Source organism: Polyodon spathula, chromosome 8 (genome assembly GCF_017654505.1).
Source record: "Polyodon spathula isolate WHYD16114869_AA chromosome 8, ASM1765450v1, whole genome shotgun sequence".
Classification (NCBI taxonomy): domain Eukaryota; kingdom Metazoa; phylum Chordata; class Actinopteri; order Acipenseriformes; family Polyodontidae; genus Polyodon; species Polyodon spathula.
The window spans coordinates 30,965,018-30,981,098 of NC_054541.1; the positions used below are offsets into that span (position 1 = coordinate 30,965,018).

A 16,081-nucleotide genomic window follows, 5' to 3' on the forward strand; every position below is an offset into this window, starting at 1 on the left:
GATTTTTTTGAGGATGCAACATCGATAATGGATAATTGCAAAGCATATGACATGGTTTATTTAGATTTCCAGAAAGCTTTTGACAAAGTCCCGCACAAAAGATTAATTCTCAAACTGAACGCAGTTGGGATTCAAGGAAACACATGTACATGGATTAGGGAGTGGTTAACATGTAGAAAACAGAAAGTACTGATTAGAGGAAAAACCTCAGAATGGAGTGTGGTAACCAGTGGTGTACCACAGGGATCAGTATTAGGTCCTCTGCTATTCCTAATCTACTTTAATGATTTAGATTCTGGTATAGTAAGCAAACTTGTTAAATTTGCAGACGACACAAAAGTAGGAGGAGTGGCAAACACTGTTGCAGCAGCAAAGGTCATTCAAAATGATCTAGACAAGATTCAGAACTGGGCAGACACATGGCAAATGACATTTAATAGAGAAAAGTGTATGGTACTGCACGCAGGAAATAAAACTGTGCATTATAAATATCATATGGGAGATATTGAAATTGGAGAAGGAATCTATGAAAAAGACCTAGGAGTTTTTTGTTGACTCAGAAATGTGTTCATCTAGACAATGTGGGGAAGCTATAAGAAAGGCTAACAAGATGCTTGGATACATTATGAAAAGTGTTGAATTTAAATCAAGGGAAGTAATGTTAAAACTGTACAATGCACTAGTAAGACCTCATCTTGAATATTGTGTTCAGTTCTGGTCACCTCGCTATAAAAAAGATATTGCTGCTCTAGAAAGAGTGCAAAGAAGAGCGACCAGAATTATTCCGGGCTTAAAAGGCATGTCATATGCAGACAGGCTAAAAGAATTGAATCTGTTCAGTCTTGAACAAAGAAGGCTACGTGGCGACCTAATTCAAGCATTCAAAATTCTAAAAGGTATTGACAGTGTCGACCCAAGGGACTTTTTCAGCCTGAAAAAAGAAACAAGGACCAGGGGTCACAAATGGAGTTTAGAAAAAGGGGCATTCAGAACAGAAAATAGGAGACACTTTTTTACACAGAGAATTGTGAGGGTCTGGAATCAACTCCCCAGTAATGTTGTTGAAGCTGACACCCTGGGATCCTTCAAGAAGCTGCTTGATGAGATTTTGGGATCAATAAGCTACTAACAACCAAACGAGCAAGATGGGCCGAATGGCCTCCTCTCGTTTGTAAACTTTCTTATGTTCTTATGTTCTTATGTTCTTATTTCTGGTCTGACGTCACCCCTACAAAGCCATCCTGTTCACATGGTCCCATCGTCGCTCGCTTTAAATCAACTCTCAAGATCCACCTGTTCTCTCTTGCTTTCCATGCTCTTTAAGCCTGTACCTTCTATTAGCTGCTGTGTTGCTGCTACTATGTCATGTATTATGTTACTATCATGTATTATGCACTTTCCACTGTATTTAATGTACAATTTCATGATAAAGCTACCGTCATGTATTATCACTTTCCTCTGTATTTAATGTATTATGCATTGTTTTTTTTTGTTTGTTTTTTTTGTTTGTTTTTTACTGTATATCATGTATTATGCATTTCTCTGTATTTAAAGTATTATGGATTTTCTTGTTACTTATCTTGTAAAGCACTTTGTGATGGTGGTCCACTATGAAAGGCCTATATAAAATAAATATTTATTGATTGATTGATTGATTGATTGATAGCTTGGTGTGTGTATACTACATTTATACAACTAATGTATACAGGGCTGAAGACAGTTCAGAACATTCTGACTAATAACTTTTAAGAAGCAGAAGGTGTGAATTGACGTCATGCTCATTTGGAGTTGTTTGGGTTTGTGTAAATGAAGGCAATGTTAAATGTGGTGCACGTACCAGTGATGTCAGATGTTGAAACTTTCATTCCAAAAAAGTGAACATGTTGTTTAAATAGCAGTGCCGGAGGAATAAGATACCACAAACACATGGCAAATGGAAAATGTGTGCCTGTGCTATTACTTTAAACCTGGTGATGCAAAACAGTCCCTGTAATGTGTCAAAAAACTGTAATAAAGTGCTTCTTAATTCACTGAGCCAGCTGATGTATTTTGCTCCATTTATTTTGTTTCTAAACAGATACATAAATCTAACAAAACACAACGTCTAGGCTAGTAGCAGCCCTTAAAGTGATCAACAGAATATCTTACCTTTTGTGATCTTTTATACTTTAAAGGTCTTCAATGTACAGTGAAGGTGAAATAACCTTTGACATGCTAATCTCTAAAGGTCTGCAATGTACAGTGAAGGTAAAACAACCTATGAAGTGCAAATATAACACATTCCCTACGAGTACAGAAACTTCCTTTAACCTAATGTAGAAACAGATATAATTTAAAATGACAATACATGTTTGCTAAACATGTTTTTTTCAAAGCTGCACATTTGAGAACTATTTAACTGAAAGAAGTGCAAAATAGGCAAAATATATAACCATATTTAAATGGTTTATTTATACTTCTGTAACTCAAATCAGCTGTGCTTCTAAAATACTTTTTAAAGCTAAGAGTTGCAGTGTTTCAGGCAGAAAGACTAACTTGTGTTCATGGCATGTATTCAAAAACTGAAGTCTGTTTTTTATAACCGTCTGACCTTAATTTACTCCAGATGACAAGTGTCAGAAGTTTAAATACATTGTTCAATGACATAGTACAAACATTTCTTGAATTTTTTTTTTCATCTGACCGTGTGGTGATCATGCTGTTTCTTGTACGTACGTGTGTCTATTTTGATAGTTCTCTAATCCGTTATGAATTCATTTTATCATAGACTTGCTGTTCTCCATAGTTGCTAACCTAAAAAAAAAAAAAACAGATGGTCTTATCTTACAACAATATGTGGATGAGAGTGTGAAACAAGTTTTTAAACAAATGTGTTAATGTCTTGTGCACCAGACAGTACAAATAATTTTTAACTGAGTCACGGAGGTTACAAATGTTTTTAATTATGCACTTAATAGTCTGACAAGACACAGAACAGTTTGTAGAACCTCCGGAGAAGAAAAAAAACACTATTATCCCCAAATCAATGAGCACTTAAGAAAAGGCAGAAATGTTTCAGGTAATCATTTGTATTTGAATCACCTTATATTGGAATAAAGCTATTTAAACTGGTTACTTTTTTGGTAGCCATATTGGAGAACATTTACCGATTTCTTTGAAGAAGCTATTTATTATTTGAAAATATGTAGTGTAAATATGCAGAGACATACAATAAAACAAGGAAGGGTCAATCCTTATTTACAGTTTTCTAACCTCTAAGGAAGCTGAATTATAACTGTTGAAAGCATTTGAATTATTGTTGAATTTGAATTCCTAAAAGTGCTGTGACCCATAGTTATATCATGCATTTAATAAGGCTGCTGGCTTCAAAGCCAAGTGAAAAATACCTAATCTGTAAATATTTCCATTTGGAATGAAAAGCAATCCTGAGGGTTATGGTATGGAAATGGTTACCAAGCCTTGTTTATGCTGAACCATTGGGATGCATTAAGATCTGACTTGCAAAAACTTGGGGATAAATCAGCTATGAGGAACTGGACTAGCATTCATGGGCTGAACGGCCTCCTCTTGTTCCTAAATGCTTTTTTGTGTTTAGCTTCCTACGCTGTAACCTTCTGCTGCTGCAAGGAGTATTGTGACATATTGGCAAGCAGGTTTAAAACTCTTTGGTGAATAACAAGCAAAGTAACTGATCAATGAGAAGTGACTGAGTACTGGAATGTATTTATTTGCCATAATAAAGACAAGATGCCACACATTCTTTAGGTATAGATAATCTAATGTTGACTAATAAAAAATTATTTATAGATATTATCAATTTTATAGCACTGAACAATTTTCTGATACAGATAACAATATCCTTTATGTAGTGTTCGTCACCTACTGCAGCATGTTAAACAGTATTGCTTCACAATACAAAAAAAAAAGAAAAACAGCTTTTTTTTTTTTTTTTTTTTTTAATGTACAGTAGATTCCACCACAAACGATTTAAGGGAAACATCTATTACAAAACATCTTTTGTAGCCATTCTGCAAATAATGCCATCAAGCAGTGTTCCAACCTTTTCCTCCTGAGGGGTAAGCTTGTAAAGCTGTAAGAAAACAAGACAAAAGCCTTTTAAAACTAACTCAAAGTTAGCATCGTTAAACAAAAGAAAAGTATTCTTTCATACTACATAAATTTTTTTTTTTTTTTTTTTTTTTTTTTTTTTTTTTTTTTTTTTACAAACCTTTTTAACTTTTGCCACATCTGTAATCGTTGACAGATCTTCAAGGGCAATTTGCTGTCCCTCCACATGTGCTGTAATTTCCTCTAGGTTACATTTATCCTCATTTTCATGAATCAATACAATGAGAACAGCTGAGTCACCGTCTGATATCCCAAATTTTTTAAAAGCATCAGAAATCTAAAAGGAAAAACGATTTAAACAATGAATTAGACATGTTTGACCTTGGATTACCTTCTCACCAGAAGGACAGCCTCGGACAGAAGAGAGCTCCCAACTGAGCCACCAATACAACATTCAGGAGCACCCTGTTTTACCTGCAGGTCCCCATCCAACCATAAACCAAGTTATACATGTAATATTTACCACTGGGAGGCAAAACTAACATTTTAAGAATGGAAAATATTTTCTTTAAATATTTTTAGAACCGTATCGGGCACCTTTAAATGACTTATCTGAGAATGTGAGAATGTTTTGAATGATGTATGACATCTATGTTTGTTTCTTGTGTATGGGTACATCAACTTACATTATTGGCTGGTGACAGATTGAATATGATTTCAGAATAAAGATTTCTTGTCTTCATTTTCCCAACTTTGTGTAAATGAACTGCCTTGTTTGCAGCCACAAGTATCTGGAAGGAGTCCACTACCTGCAATTTAAATATATATATATATATATTTTTTTTTTAAATGGACCTAATATACGTCATTATACCGTGTAATAATCACATTAACACACTAAAGGGCCTTGCATATTTGGACTGACAGGTAAAACTTTACAGCCCAAGTAGATTCAAATGTAATTGTATTTATTTATTTTTGGTATAAATAAAATTAAAATAAAGCCTTCACCCCCACTTTAGTTTATTATGCACTATATTAAACGCAAAATTTTAACTAAGATGAAAAATGTCACATTAGTTTCAATAGTGTTACACAGAAACTTTCTAAACCAACTGGCATGAGTATGAATAGACTACACACTGTATTTTCCTTTAATTCTTACCATTGTTGGGTTTATCAAGGCTCCATCAATAGCTCCTTCCATTGCTTTCTTTCTCAATATTCCAGCATTCTTGACATCTTTAAACAGCAGCAGGGTCACAACACATTCAGGAAACAACTCCAGTCGATGAGTTGAACGCATCTCTTCAAAATACTTATAAATAATAACAGAGGGGTACGTTTGTTGAAACTGAAAATTAAATCAATGCACTTGAAAGAGACACACGTTTACGACAAAAACACATCGCGTGGTGTTAAGTACGTATTTTGTAGGAGCAAGTGTGCATAAACATAAGTCTTCTCTCCGAGATAATTTCTGTAACTGCCAATAACAATACTGGCCAACAGATGAAACTAGTGTGCTCAGTACACATGTTATGACACATAACTAAACAAGGCTTGTAACTCGTTAGGCTGTACAAATTCCACAGGGAAATTTAACTAGAAGGACTCGTCAGGTATCTCAAATTTGTACAGATTTCTAACACATTTGCAACACAAGACAATATCTAGAGCCTTATCACTTTTAAAACTCGCTACACATTGCCTACACTGAGGTGCAACTTCCTCGTTTTATGCACCCGGCGATTCAAATAATCATATTACCCATATACGGAAGCAATATACAGTACCGTAGTTCCGGGTTTATAATATTAATATAAGTAACATGTATATTTGACAATCTACATAATTAAGACAGAGAGAGAACATACACCTACCGACGCAACTTAACACTTTCCCACCTCTGCAAACGAGATATAGTACTACAAGCAAATTCTTCCCCAGGAAACATTAATAATAGTAATTCTCAAAATTTAAATTCTATTCAAATTAATCGTTCAGTTTAATATGCGTATTCCCTAATTATACTAGTAATACATATATAAACATATGTATAACTGGAGTAAGTAACTTTAATGCGATGATATTTATCTTCTATGGATTTTATTTGGAAATGACTTGTGTTTCTGGGGGATGAGTTACAACAGGACACCCTGCAAAACGGTGCAAAATTTATTTTCTTGGACTGTGGCTTTTTCGTGATGCTCGCTTATCTTATGCCATGAAAATGTAACTTCCGTTAACTCGGCTTTAAAAATACGACTGCTTTTCTAAATACCTAGGTTTGTTGCACATCGCATCGTTTTTTTTCTTTATAAAAATTTTATCTTTTGCAACTAAGTATTACGGTGAAACAACTAAGAGAATAATGGAGAAAGCGGAGTGGTATATTTTCTCTTCTCTGTCTTGCGCATACTTTATGATCTCCTGCATTTTATTCTCAAAATTCACACGAGAGCAAAGGGAACCGTACATGGACGAGATATTTCATGTACCACAAGCTCAGAAATACTGCGAAGGTAGATTCAATGAGGTATGCATTATATTCCCTAAAACTCTCATGATTAAAACAAAGATCCACACATGTACACCTTTTTCAATTGCTGTTCATAAAAAAATACAAATGTTACGAAAAATACAAGAAATACAGGATATATATATATATGATTTTGCATTCACAGGTGGTTAGTTTTAGTCAATTAAATGCAAACTGCAATCTTTGTCAAACCAGTTACATAATGTACTGCATGAGGATTAACCAATATGCATTTACAACTGGGGAATAAACTATGACAACATGTGACACTTTTTTTTCAGTGGGATCCCATGATCACAACTTTACCTGGCTTGTACTTGGTTTCTGTTGGAATAGTTAAACCTTCAGTCTGGTTGGCTGGATGGTCGGGAAAGGCGGTCTGCTCCACTGGAATGCTGAGGTTCATTAATCTCCTCTTCAGCAGTGGAAACCTGTACTTAATTTATCTCCTGCTGTGCAAGCTGCACCAAACTGACAAGGTAGTGTATGCAATTTCCTATTGATGACTGTCCTCCTGTGGAAAGAGATGGCAGCATTTTGTGTTGGTAACAGTATGTGGGGTATTTTTTGTACCCGCAATAATATGCACAAGAACTATAAACTGATTTTAGAGATCCCTTATATTAAAAGTTGATGTACAGGATCAAAGTCTCTGATTTTAAAAATATCTCTCTGTGCAGCATCAGTTTTTCGAATGGCTCAGGATGCAAATACTGTATTTAATATTATCCATGTATTTTATATATATATATATATATATATAGAGAGAGAGAGAGAGGAGAGAGAGAGAGAGAGAGAGAGAGAGAGAGAGATATGGATAATATAAAATACAGTATTTGCATCCTGAGTCATTCGAAAAAAAGGCATATGCCTTACTGAGGCTGCAGTAGTGACGTCAAAATGTCGGTATTCGTCTAGATACTTTACCTTTAACTAATATTCAACTCCTGTGCAACTCACTTTCAAACAAAATGTCTCGTGGTAAATCACTCAACGACACCCACAATTTGTGTTTTTTAGGCACTTTAAACAAATCTGTCTCTGTGAAGATTTACAATCATCCTCCACCAACCAAGCGAACGAGACAAATAATCTTCGACTGTGACAGCGACTAAAAATTTAAATAAAGAGCATACCCCATTGAAACACATTTTCCTTAAAAATACGTTATTTTTTGCAGTTCAATATTTACATAATTTAGTTCACCGTTCCTTAATTATCAAAAAGAAAATTACATTTAAGTTTAATTAATATTGGCTTAATTTACGTTATTATTATTATTATTATTATTATTATTATTATTATTATTATTATTATTCATTAAATTCACTTGCAATTTGACCTTAACACCTGTTATTTATTTATTTATTTAACCACAGCCAATATCCATGTATTATTAAAAAAAATAATAGATTTAATTAAAAAATAATTTCAGACGTTGAATTGAACATTGCCATTGAAAGTACAGTTTTGATTCGTTACATTTTTTGTAATTCTTGATTTATTCATTACATTTTAAAGTAAAATATTACTGCCCATGTTCATCATGACACAGCACGTATGAGTCTTCCTTTAAATCACGCAGCACAAATAAGACTGCCACTATTTTTAATCACGCAGACCCTTCCTCACAAACCCTGCAATAGTATCAGGTGTGAGGGTGTTTTTTTTTTTTTTTTTTTTTTAAATAATCCTTTGTTATCTGACTAACAGGAGATATCCATAACAGATTTGTGCTACATGAAATACCCGGTCACTTACCAAACTGACTGCAATTTACAGCTAGGTAACGTTGAGAACTACTGGGCCAGTGTTAAGAAACACTTTTAAACAATGCAGGGCACAGCAGAAAACATGGTACCATTGTACCTGGACACATTTAAAAGGTATGGCAGGAACTGTGGAGATGAATTTATAAATGTTCAGCATCAGATCACACAGCTGCGCAGGGGGGTGGGTCCAGTGGCAGCAGGCAGGCAGACCGAAGAACGGACAGCGGGAGCAACGGCAACAAATATTTTGTGAAAAGCTTTAAGTTTAAGAGGTATTTCTTAAACTATTTATTTTCAAAATGGGATCTGGAAACAGGGAGAAGGAACACAGCGATCAAAATGGCGAGTTTTGAATTTATTTGAATACTTACGTTTGCATTTTTTCACTGCTTTAATCATTGGTGTCGGATTCAGATTCATTTAATATCTCATGTACACATCGGTTTCCGAAAAGTTAAACATTTACGTAAATATACTGTATGTCGTCGTTTTTGTTTTTAAATTCTAGTATATGGATATCTGCCAGTGATTTGCCCGTTTTTGAAAAAAGTGGCGACCCGTGTGACCTGTTCTGACCAATCAGAATCGAGTATTTAAAATTCCCATTTTACAAAGGAAAATAATTCCATCTCGGATTTCTGTGATAAACTACTTGACCAAACGTTCTCGTAGTTTGTGACGTAACATAAACCCTAGATGGAATTATTTTCCTGTAACTCACTGAAGTCCATCTATATATATATAATTTGTTTGCTAGTGTTCTGCTATTGATGCACCCCAAGGTTATTTATATTTTGAGTGTTGTGTTCCAGGCCGCATCTACATCTCGGAGAATTCTGTCTGCTTTGGCAATCTCCTCGTTTCCGGTTCTATACTTCTTCACATTCCTCTACTATACGGATGCAGGGTCCACCTTCTTCACCCTCTTTGCGTACTTGATGTGCCTCTATGGAAGCCACAAAATCTCTGGACTACTGGGATTCTGTGCCGTCATGTTTCGCCAGACAAACATCATTTGGGTTGTATTCTGTGCTGGAGTTCTTATAGCCCAGAAGTTGACTGAAGCATGGAAGACAGAACTGACAAAGAAAAGAGAAGATAAAGTCTCTACCTCAACTGGGGCATCTGTCACAGAGATCAAAAACGTTACCCAGTTCATGGTGGAATACATACTGTCAACAAAAAATGTGAAGAGTTTGATCTGTTTGACGTGGCCTTATGTCATGTTGCTGGTGGGCTTTCTAGTCTTTATTGTATTTAATGGTGGGATAGTTGTAGGGGATAGGAGCAGCCATGAGGCTTGTCTGAATTTCCCACAGTTGTTTTATTTTTTTTCATTTACATTAGCATTTTCAATTTCCCATTCATTGTCTTACCAGAAAATTGTAAACTTTTTTCAATCCCTGAAGAAGCACCCTATTTTTTTCCTCTCCCTCACCGCTCTGTCATTATTCTTGGTTTGGAAGTTTACTTACGCCCATAAGTATTTACTGGCTGACAACAGACACTACTCTTTCTATGTATGGAAGAAGATTTTCCAGAAACACAAACTTGTCCCTTTCATACTGGTTCCAGGCTATATGTTTGCAGCTTGGAGTTTTGCTGACTCACTCAAGTCCAAATCTTTGTTCTGGAACCTAATGTTTTGTGTGTGTTTAGTTGCTGCAACAGTCCCCCAAAAACTGTTGGAATTTCGATATTATATCCTGCCATATTTAATCTATAGACTCAATATTCAAGTGCCATCAGTGTTCAGGCTTGTTTTAGAGCTAGGCTTATACACAACTGTGAATGCACTGACCTTTTACCTTTTCCTAAATAGAACTTTTCTTTGGCCCAATAGCGAGGAAGTGCAGAGATATATGTGGTGACTTTCCATAAGCCCAGTGTGGGAGTCAAAAGAGAAAAGTATACTTTTTATATTAGCTACAAAATATGTAAAGAAAGTAATTTGAACGGGGGGGGGGCTTATTTAGAAAAAAAAAACACAAATCTCACAAAACATAGCAATGATTAGTTCTAAAAACTAAGAAAATAAAGCCATAATCTCATGTAATAAGGGTGTAATAGGTAGGTTGTAAAATGAAAATAAAATACCGGAAGGTTTGAACTACCAAAGAGAAATGTGTTCAACTATTGGTTTGTGGGGTTTTTTTTAAAAAGAAAATGAGGTACATGTACGTTTATAATTAGTACTTTATTCCTTTAGTTTGGGTTGTTTTTTTCCTTTGTTATTGTTTTGACTGTAAGTCTTTCTCAGTGTCCTTAAATGACTTTCCGTTTAGTAGAAACTTTTTTTTCAGTACTGCTACATATACCACCATTGAGTGTTTTATAGTTATTGATGAACCTTTCTTTTTTTGTATCAGTTTGCTTTTTGCTTGTTGGCTGTCCCACAGTACATTGGTGTGTGTGAATAAAATCAATTCAAATGCTGAGTTTATTTATATGGCACTTGATACCTCTTCCCCAGCATCTCTGTATGGGCAAATTGGCTGTCTACAATGACACTGATCGTGTTAAGCTTTAGAGACTCAATTATCAATAGTATCACAATAATCAAGGATTGTTCCAACACGACTCCTCAAACCTCTTTACTACTTAACTAGCACTCTTTAAACTATTGGTTATTGGATATTGAGCAAGTAGTGACATCTGATCATGTTAAAAACCTTCACATACCCTTCACTAAAATGTACTATTGGACAGATTTTTAATTCCCACTCAACCCAGGGTAAATATATTTACATTGCATCTTGACGCCCCATTCCATAGGCACCTGGGATCACAAGAGATTAAGACAGTCTTCATTTAATGGAAACCCATATTGCTCTGTGGAAATGTATCATGTATGTAATATGACTATATTGGACTATATTTGTGATGTTTATTGTTTTAATAAATGATATGGTTGGACATAAATCAGCTAAATTAATCTTTTTTCTTTTCTTTTTGTCTATTGCATGTCTTCCACTTTATACTTTAGGAACTACATTCCTCAATAATTTAGAAATGTATTAGTACCCTTCTTGTTTTTTTTTTTTTTATTATTATTTTTATTATTAGTTATTCTTGTAGCAACTATTTCAGGACTGCTTGTAAATGTTTTTCATCATTTCAGCACTAGATGGCCTAGTTGAACTGTTTTCTAGACACCGTGAGTGAATAAAATATAATGCACTCATTCTATACTGCTAGTTTACATAGTTTTTACATTTATTAAGACAGTTTCTAAAGCAGCTTGCATGAACTGGTTTTAAAAACAGTATTGCTGTTGTTTAATGAGAGGGGCACCCTCTGTAACTGAAATGCAAATGCACAAGTATAGTGCTGCCCCAAATCGTTGTTCGTCAAGGCAAACATTTGCTGTATTTATTTTTAAGTGATAAAAAATATGTACAGTATATTTACATTGTTCTTTCAGAAATCGTTATTTTTACACGGGGAAGTACATATTACATGGCAATGGGTACATTTCACAGCAATCGTGAAAACTGTGATTGCAGTGAAAATAATACAGCCTTACCAATCAGTATAACATCCAGAGTAAAGTATCATTACATGGTGCTTTCAACTGTGAAAATAATAGCTGACCTTTGCACTTTGAGCAGTATTTTGCTAAATAAGTGATACATTCTATATTTGGGCAGGTGTGCAGCAGACTTATCATGATAGGCTTGCTTGCGTGAAGTAATACAACTGGGAATTGTACCCAGAAGCATCTTATCCAAAGACTATGAAGCAAACCATTTGGTAATCTCCAAACGCAAGGGGCTTAACTATAAGGTTAAATGCATTTGTGTTGGCAATGTTGGTAATAATTATGTCAGAGAAAAAGTTTGACAGTAATTGTAACTGAGACTTCACGGAAATGAAAGCTAACACATCAACAGGCACTTCTTAAATACACAGTAATCACTACCGATACTCAGGTATTAGTGTTCTAAATTTCATTTATGAACAAGGCTTCCAGATACAGTAAATATAGTACATCGGCTCTTACTGATGTGTTACTCTCTTGAGTAATAACACATACTAACTAAAAAAATGAATCCCTTTATATTTTTTAAGCAGAGAACATTGCAGGTAATTGTTCACAGTATGCAGTTATTTTGTACAGCCAACAGCAGCAGCATGGGAATAACATCATTTTAACCTAACACACCAGAAGAGCTTATTGACATAATAAACTTCAACCTACTTCAGTTCTACCGTTTATTCCGTTTCTAACCTTTTTTTTTTGGTTGTTTGTTTTGTTTTGTGAGCTCCTGCAGTTTAAGTGTAATCTTTTGTGTAGTTTTCAATTCGTTTGAGTTTTAAGGCATTCTTGGTGATGATTTTGATAATACATTCTTTCCTGGAGCTGAAAGAAATGTTTACGTTCTTGGAAATTACATCTTGAACACTGATTGGTAGAACCTTTTTAGCTCTGACAAACAGTCTTTCGTCAAGTTATGCTATATGTATAAAAATAATTATGTATGTAAAAAAATATCAAAGTATGATTGGAAAGCTTGAATAATCGGGATTAGTAATACAAAATGATGTTTTTTAATGAGGAAAAGGTGCCTGCTTTCTAATTATGAAATGGTGTGTAATTGCAAGTTGTGTTTGTGTCAAAATCAAGGGAAATTAATTAAAACCATATACACTATACTGAAAACACATTCCTTTCATGGCTAAGCAAAGCAACAAATATAATGTGGTTTCCTGGCATGAATTGTGTCATGGTCAGTGTTTATTTATATTAAAATGCTAATAGAATTTTAGAAACTCAAATCTAACATTCTAGATTCTAGATTGGAGGAAAAGCGATTGCACTCGCAAACAAAGGGGGCGTGGCCGAGCGAACTCCTTTTTTATGGTTGCGAGAGAACTGCTGAAGGACCGTAAAGTTACCGTGAGGTGTTTCCTGTTTGTTTGACAAACCACATAAAGTCCACTAAGTCATGAAAATCCTGGTTTGACAGAGAATGATTGGATCTTGGTTATAAATCTCCCTCCCGACCTTTTAGGGCGCTGTGTAAAGAGAACAGTGTGCCCCGGACTGAATGATCTGACAATTAATTCCAGGGAAAGGTTTGTTAGAAAGGGGGCTAACCACGCCAAGTCATCGCCCCAGGTTGACACTAGTTTGAACTGCTGAAGGACCGTAAAGTTACCGTGAGTGTTTCCTGTTTGTTTGCCCATCTAATTGTACTCGTTTGTCATTATTAGACGGCTACCACATTTCGGGAGCTGTCGCTAAAGACCAGTACTAACCCGGACACTATTGTACACAAATAAATTGTATTTCACAGCTTGCACGTTAGCACTCACTCTGGACTTGTGATCATGTTTGTGTTCTGTGTGTGTTTATACCGTGTTTATTATTTCGGGACTGTACCCTGTCGTTTAAACTGTGCAGTACACATTGCTGTGTATTGCCAGGGATTATTATTTACGGTCAACCAAAACGACCTGGATTAAAACAAGTAAAGAATTGTTTGGATAGTGAACTTTGTTATTTGTCATCTGTTTACGCATTACATCACCTCTACACCTGCGCACTGCAAACCATTTTGCCACACCATACCTGACATTGATATTATTTCTACTATTTCCCCAGCCATCTCACCTGCTTTGTCAAACAGTCTTCCACAAGTTCTCTACTAAGACAGTTCCTTTATGGGCCAGAATTCACGCACAATCAGGCATGCCCTTCAGAGGTGGAGAAGACAGCCAGTTTCTCTCAGGTCATACAAGTGTATTACCAGTTCACAATATAATAAACATTTAAACAGTTAATGAACCTGAATAACCAAGTTCAACATGGCACTATAGTAGCACATGACTCAAAACCTTGTGTTAAAATTGTAAAATGTACCATCCATCCTGATAGTTTTTTATTATTATTTATTTTATTTCTCATTGATGTTTTTGGGTTAATGTGAGTTTGTGGAACCGCTACTGAAACTGCGTGGAATGTGTAGCTGCCATAAGTACTAAACATAAGCTTACGAAAAAGAAGTTGCAGCAGGGAAATTAATTTGATCCAAGCTTAAAGTGAAGTGATAAACTCATGTATTGATATTGACAGTCACATAGGCTGCAGTTTAGTGTGTGATACATGGGTGAAAACTGCAGTGCACATTTTGTAACATCCGAAATGACAATCATGATTTAAACCCAAACATCTTATTTTATTTCTCCAAATGTATTCATTGAGATTAAGTTGGGAAACTCAAAGAAATAGTCAATAAACAAAATACTACTCTCCAGCAGCTGTGTGGAATTAGATACAGAAATGCTATCACATATACTGATAGAATTTTTTCACTAAAATATAACTTATCCACACATTCAAGAAGTCCCTGATTGCACAATTTTTAAATATATGTCATTATTTTGAAAACATCGACACATTTTGAACCTCAGTGTCCACAGTGCTAATGCAAATTGAAGGTATCAGCTCTTCAATAGATTGTTAAGAATTACCCCTAGTGTTTTCAAAGGGCCTGTTGGCTTTGTCAGCATTGATATACTTTTTGCTGAGCAGGTGGTTTTGATTTCATATGAAAATCGATCTGATTAGATGGCAATATCTTTGATCCCTCCCTCCCCCTTTCTGCATTGACTCATCTAATGCAGTGTGTGTGCTAGCAAATCTTAGCTGGGACAGAAACTGATGGGTGGAGGGTTTTTTTTGTTCTAAAACAAACTTTATTTACAGCACAGGAGCATTAAGATAAACATTGGTGATTGATTTTTCACAACACATTTTTAACAATATCTTTAGAAATAATACTCTACTGAAGCAATGACTTCACAGGGAGGCTGTAGTGCTGGTCTCTAAATCAACTGATCACTTTTAAACAGAATTGCCAACTCAACGTGGAGGCGGAGAAGCTGTGATTCCCATTCTTTCCCATAGGTCACAGAGAGTGCTAAACCTGCCCTCTCCCTGTCTCACCTCAGCAAAAGCAGCTACTTCAACTCACACAGTGGCTGTTGGGTCTGACCTCTTACAGGACCTGCTTACCGGGTTTATTTTATCATAGTTTTTTATGTTTTATCTACCCCCTTTATGTAATGCTATCAAAATCATTTTTGGATACACAGCCATGAGACTGACTTTTCCTGCATTAATCTTGCCCTGAATGTGAATTACTTCAACTCCAATGGGCTTGTTTTAAAACCTTACTCTTTCAAGTCAAAGCTTTTGTCCAAAGGCAAGCAGACAGCTGTCAGAACATTTATATGTGTTGAGTGACAGCCTGCTACTGAGAAGACAGTCTAAGAAAACTTAGTGGAATGCATATTGGAATAGAAATTCAATTTTATCTAGAGTATAAATTTAAAACACAGGTTTACTAAAGCATTTGTGTACATATGTTGTAGTCTGCAATTCTGTTCAACAATAAAGATTGTAATGAATTAGGATTGTTCACTTTGAGGCAACTGCTGTAAATTGGGTGTAGAATAGTGTTTTTGTATATAATAACAATATGTAGTTTTCACTAATCTGTTGTAAGTGCTGAACACACATTTTATTATACAGCTAGAACTAAACCATACCAAATCCTATACTTTTCACCTTGGTTGATGCAATAGAGATTAAATTAAACAAAATATTCTGAGACTAAAATGAAATTACTCCTGAGGGCTCTGTCTGAACAGCTGCCACCTGACAACCCTGGTGAGAAACATTAGGGGATTA

The 16,081-nt window shown here is 35.3% G+C and overlaps 2 protein-coding genes across 7 annotated transcripts; one reads left to right on the top strand and one right to left on the bottom strand.

Moving 5' to 3' along the window:
• Nucleotides 1–2,466: 2,466 nt before the first annotated feature.
• LOC121319761 (EKC/KEOPS complex subunit TPRKB-like) lies at nt 2,467–6,979 on the bottom strand. Of its 6 annotated transcripts, none has more exons than XM_041257550.1 (5): nt 5,234–5,945; nt 4,755–4,877; nt 4,229–4,405; nt 4,061–4,090; nt 2,467–2,793 (listed from the first exon to the last, which is right to left on the bottom strand). In XM_041257550.1, exons 1-5 carry the CDS (start codon nt 5,372–5,374, stop codon nt 2,746–2,748), a joined length of 519 nt encoding a protein of 172 aa, XP_041113484.1. In that variant the 5' UTR covers nt 5,375–5,945; the 3' UTR covers nt 2,467–2,745. The 6 variants fall into 6 exon arrangements, with proteins under 6 accessions (XP_041113484.1, XP_041113485.1, XP_041113483.1 ...); XM_041257549.1 differs by lacking the exon at nt 2,467–2,793 and adding an exon at nt 6,917–6,979 and having other exon boundaries at nt 2,818–4,090; nt 5,234–5,386; XM_041257548.1 differs by lacking the exon at nt 2,467–2,793 and adding an exon at nt 5,952–5,986 and having other exon boundaries at nt 2,818–4,090; nt 5,234–5,422.
• On the top strand, nt 6,189–11,450 carry LOC121319760 (putative Dol-P-Glc:Glc(2)Man(9)GlcNAc(2)-PP-Dol alpha-1,2-glucosyltransferase). Its single transcript, XM_041257545.1, has 3 exons — nt 6,189–6,607; nt 6,892–7,089; nt 9,195–11,450. Exons 1-3 carry the CDS (start codon nt 6,443–6,445, stop codon nt 10,251–10,253), a joined length of 1,422 nt encoding a protein of 473 aa, XP_041113479.1. The 5' UTR covers nt 6,189–6,442; the 3' UTR covers nt 10,254–11,450.
• Nucleotides 11,451–16,081: the final 4,631 nt, after the last annotated feature.

What these genes read in the sequence shown, in the direction of transcription:
- LOC121319761 (XM_041257549.1), bottom strand. Translation starts at nt 5,374, where the DNA reads ATGCGTTCAACTCATCGACTGGAGTTGTTTCCTGAATGTGTTGTGACC. An exon ending in CCTTGATAAACCCAACAATG is followed by an intron (nt 4,878 to 5,233) that starts GTAAGAATTAAA and finishes TTTAAATTGCAG; the next exon opens with GTAGTGGACTCCTTCCAGAT. An exon ending in ATGTGGCAAAAGTTAAAAAG is followed by an intron (nt 4,091 to 4,228) that starts GTTTGTAAAAAA and finishes GTTTTCTTACAG; the next exon opens with CTTTACAAGCTTACCCCTCA.
- LOC121319760 (XM_041257545.1), top strand. Translation starts at nt 6,443, where the DNA reads ATGGAGAAAGCGGAGTGGTATATTTTCTCTTCTCTGTCTTGCGCATAC. An exon ending in GCGAAGGTAGATTCAATGAG is followed by an intron (nt 6,608 to 6,891) that starts GTATGCATTATA and finishes CTTTTTTTTCAG; the next exon opens with TGGGATCCCATGATCACAAC. An exon ending in AGCTGCACCAAACTGACAAG is followed by an intron (nt 7,090 to 9,194) that starts GTAGTGTATGCA and finishes GTTGTGTTCCAG; the next exon opens with GCCGCATCTACATCTCGGAG.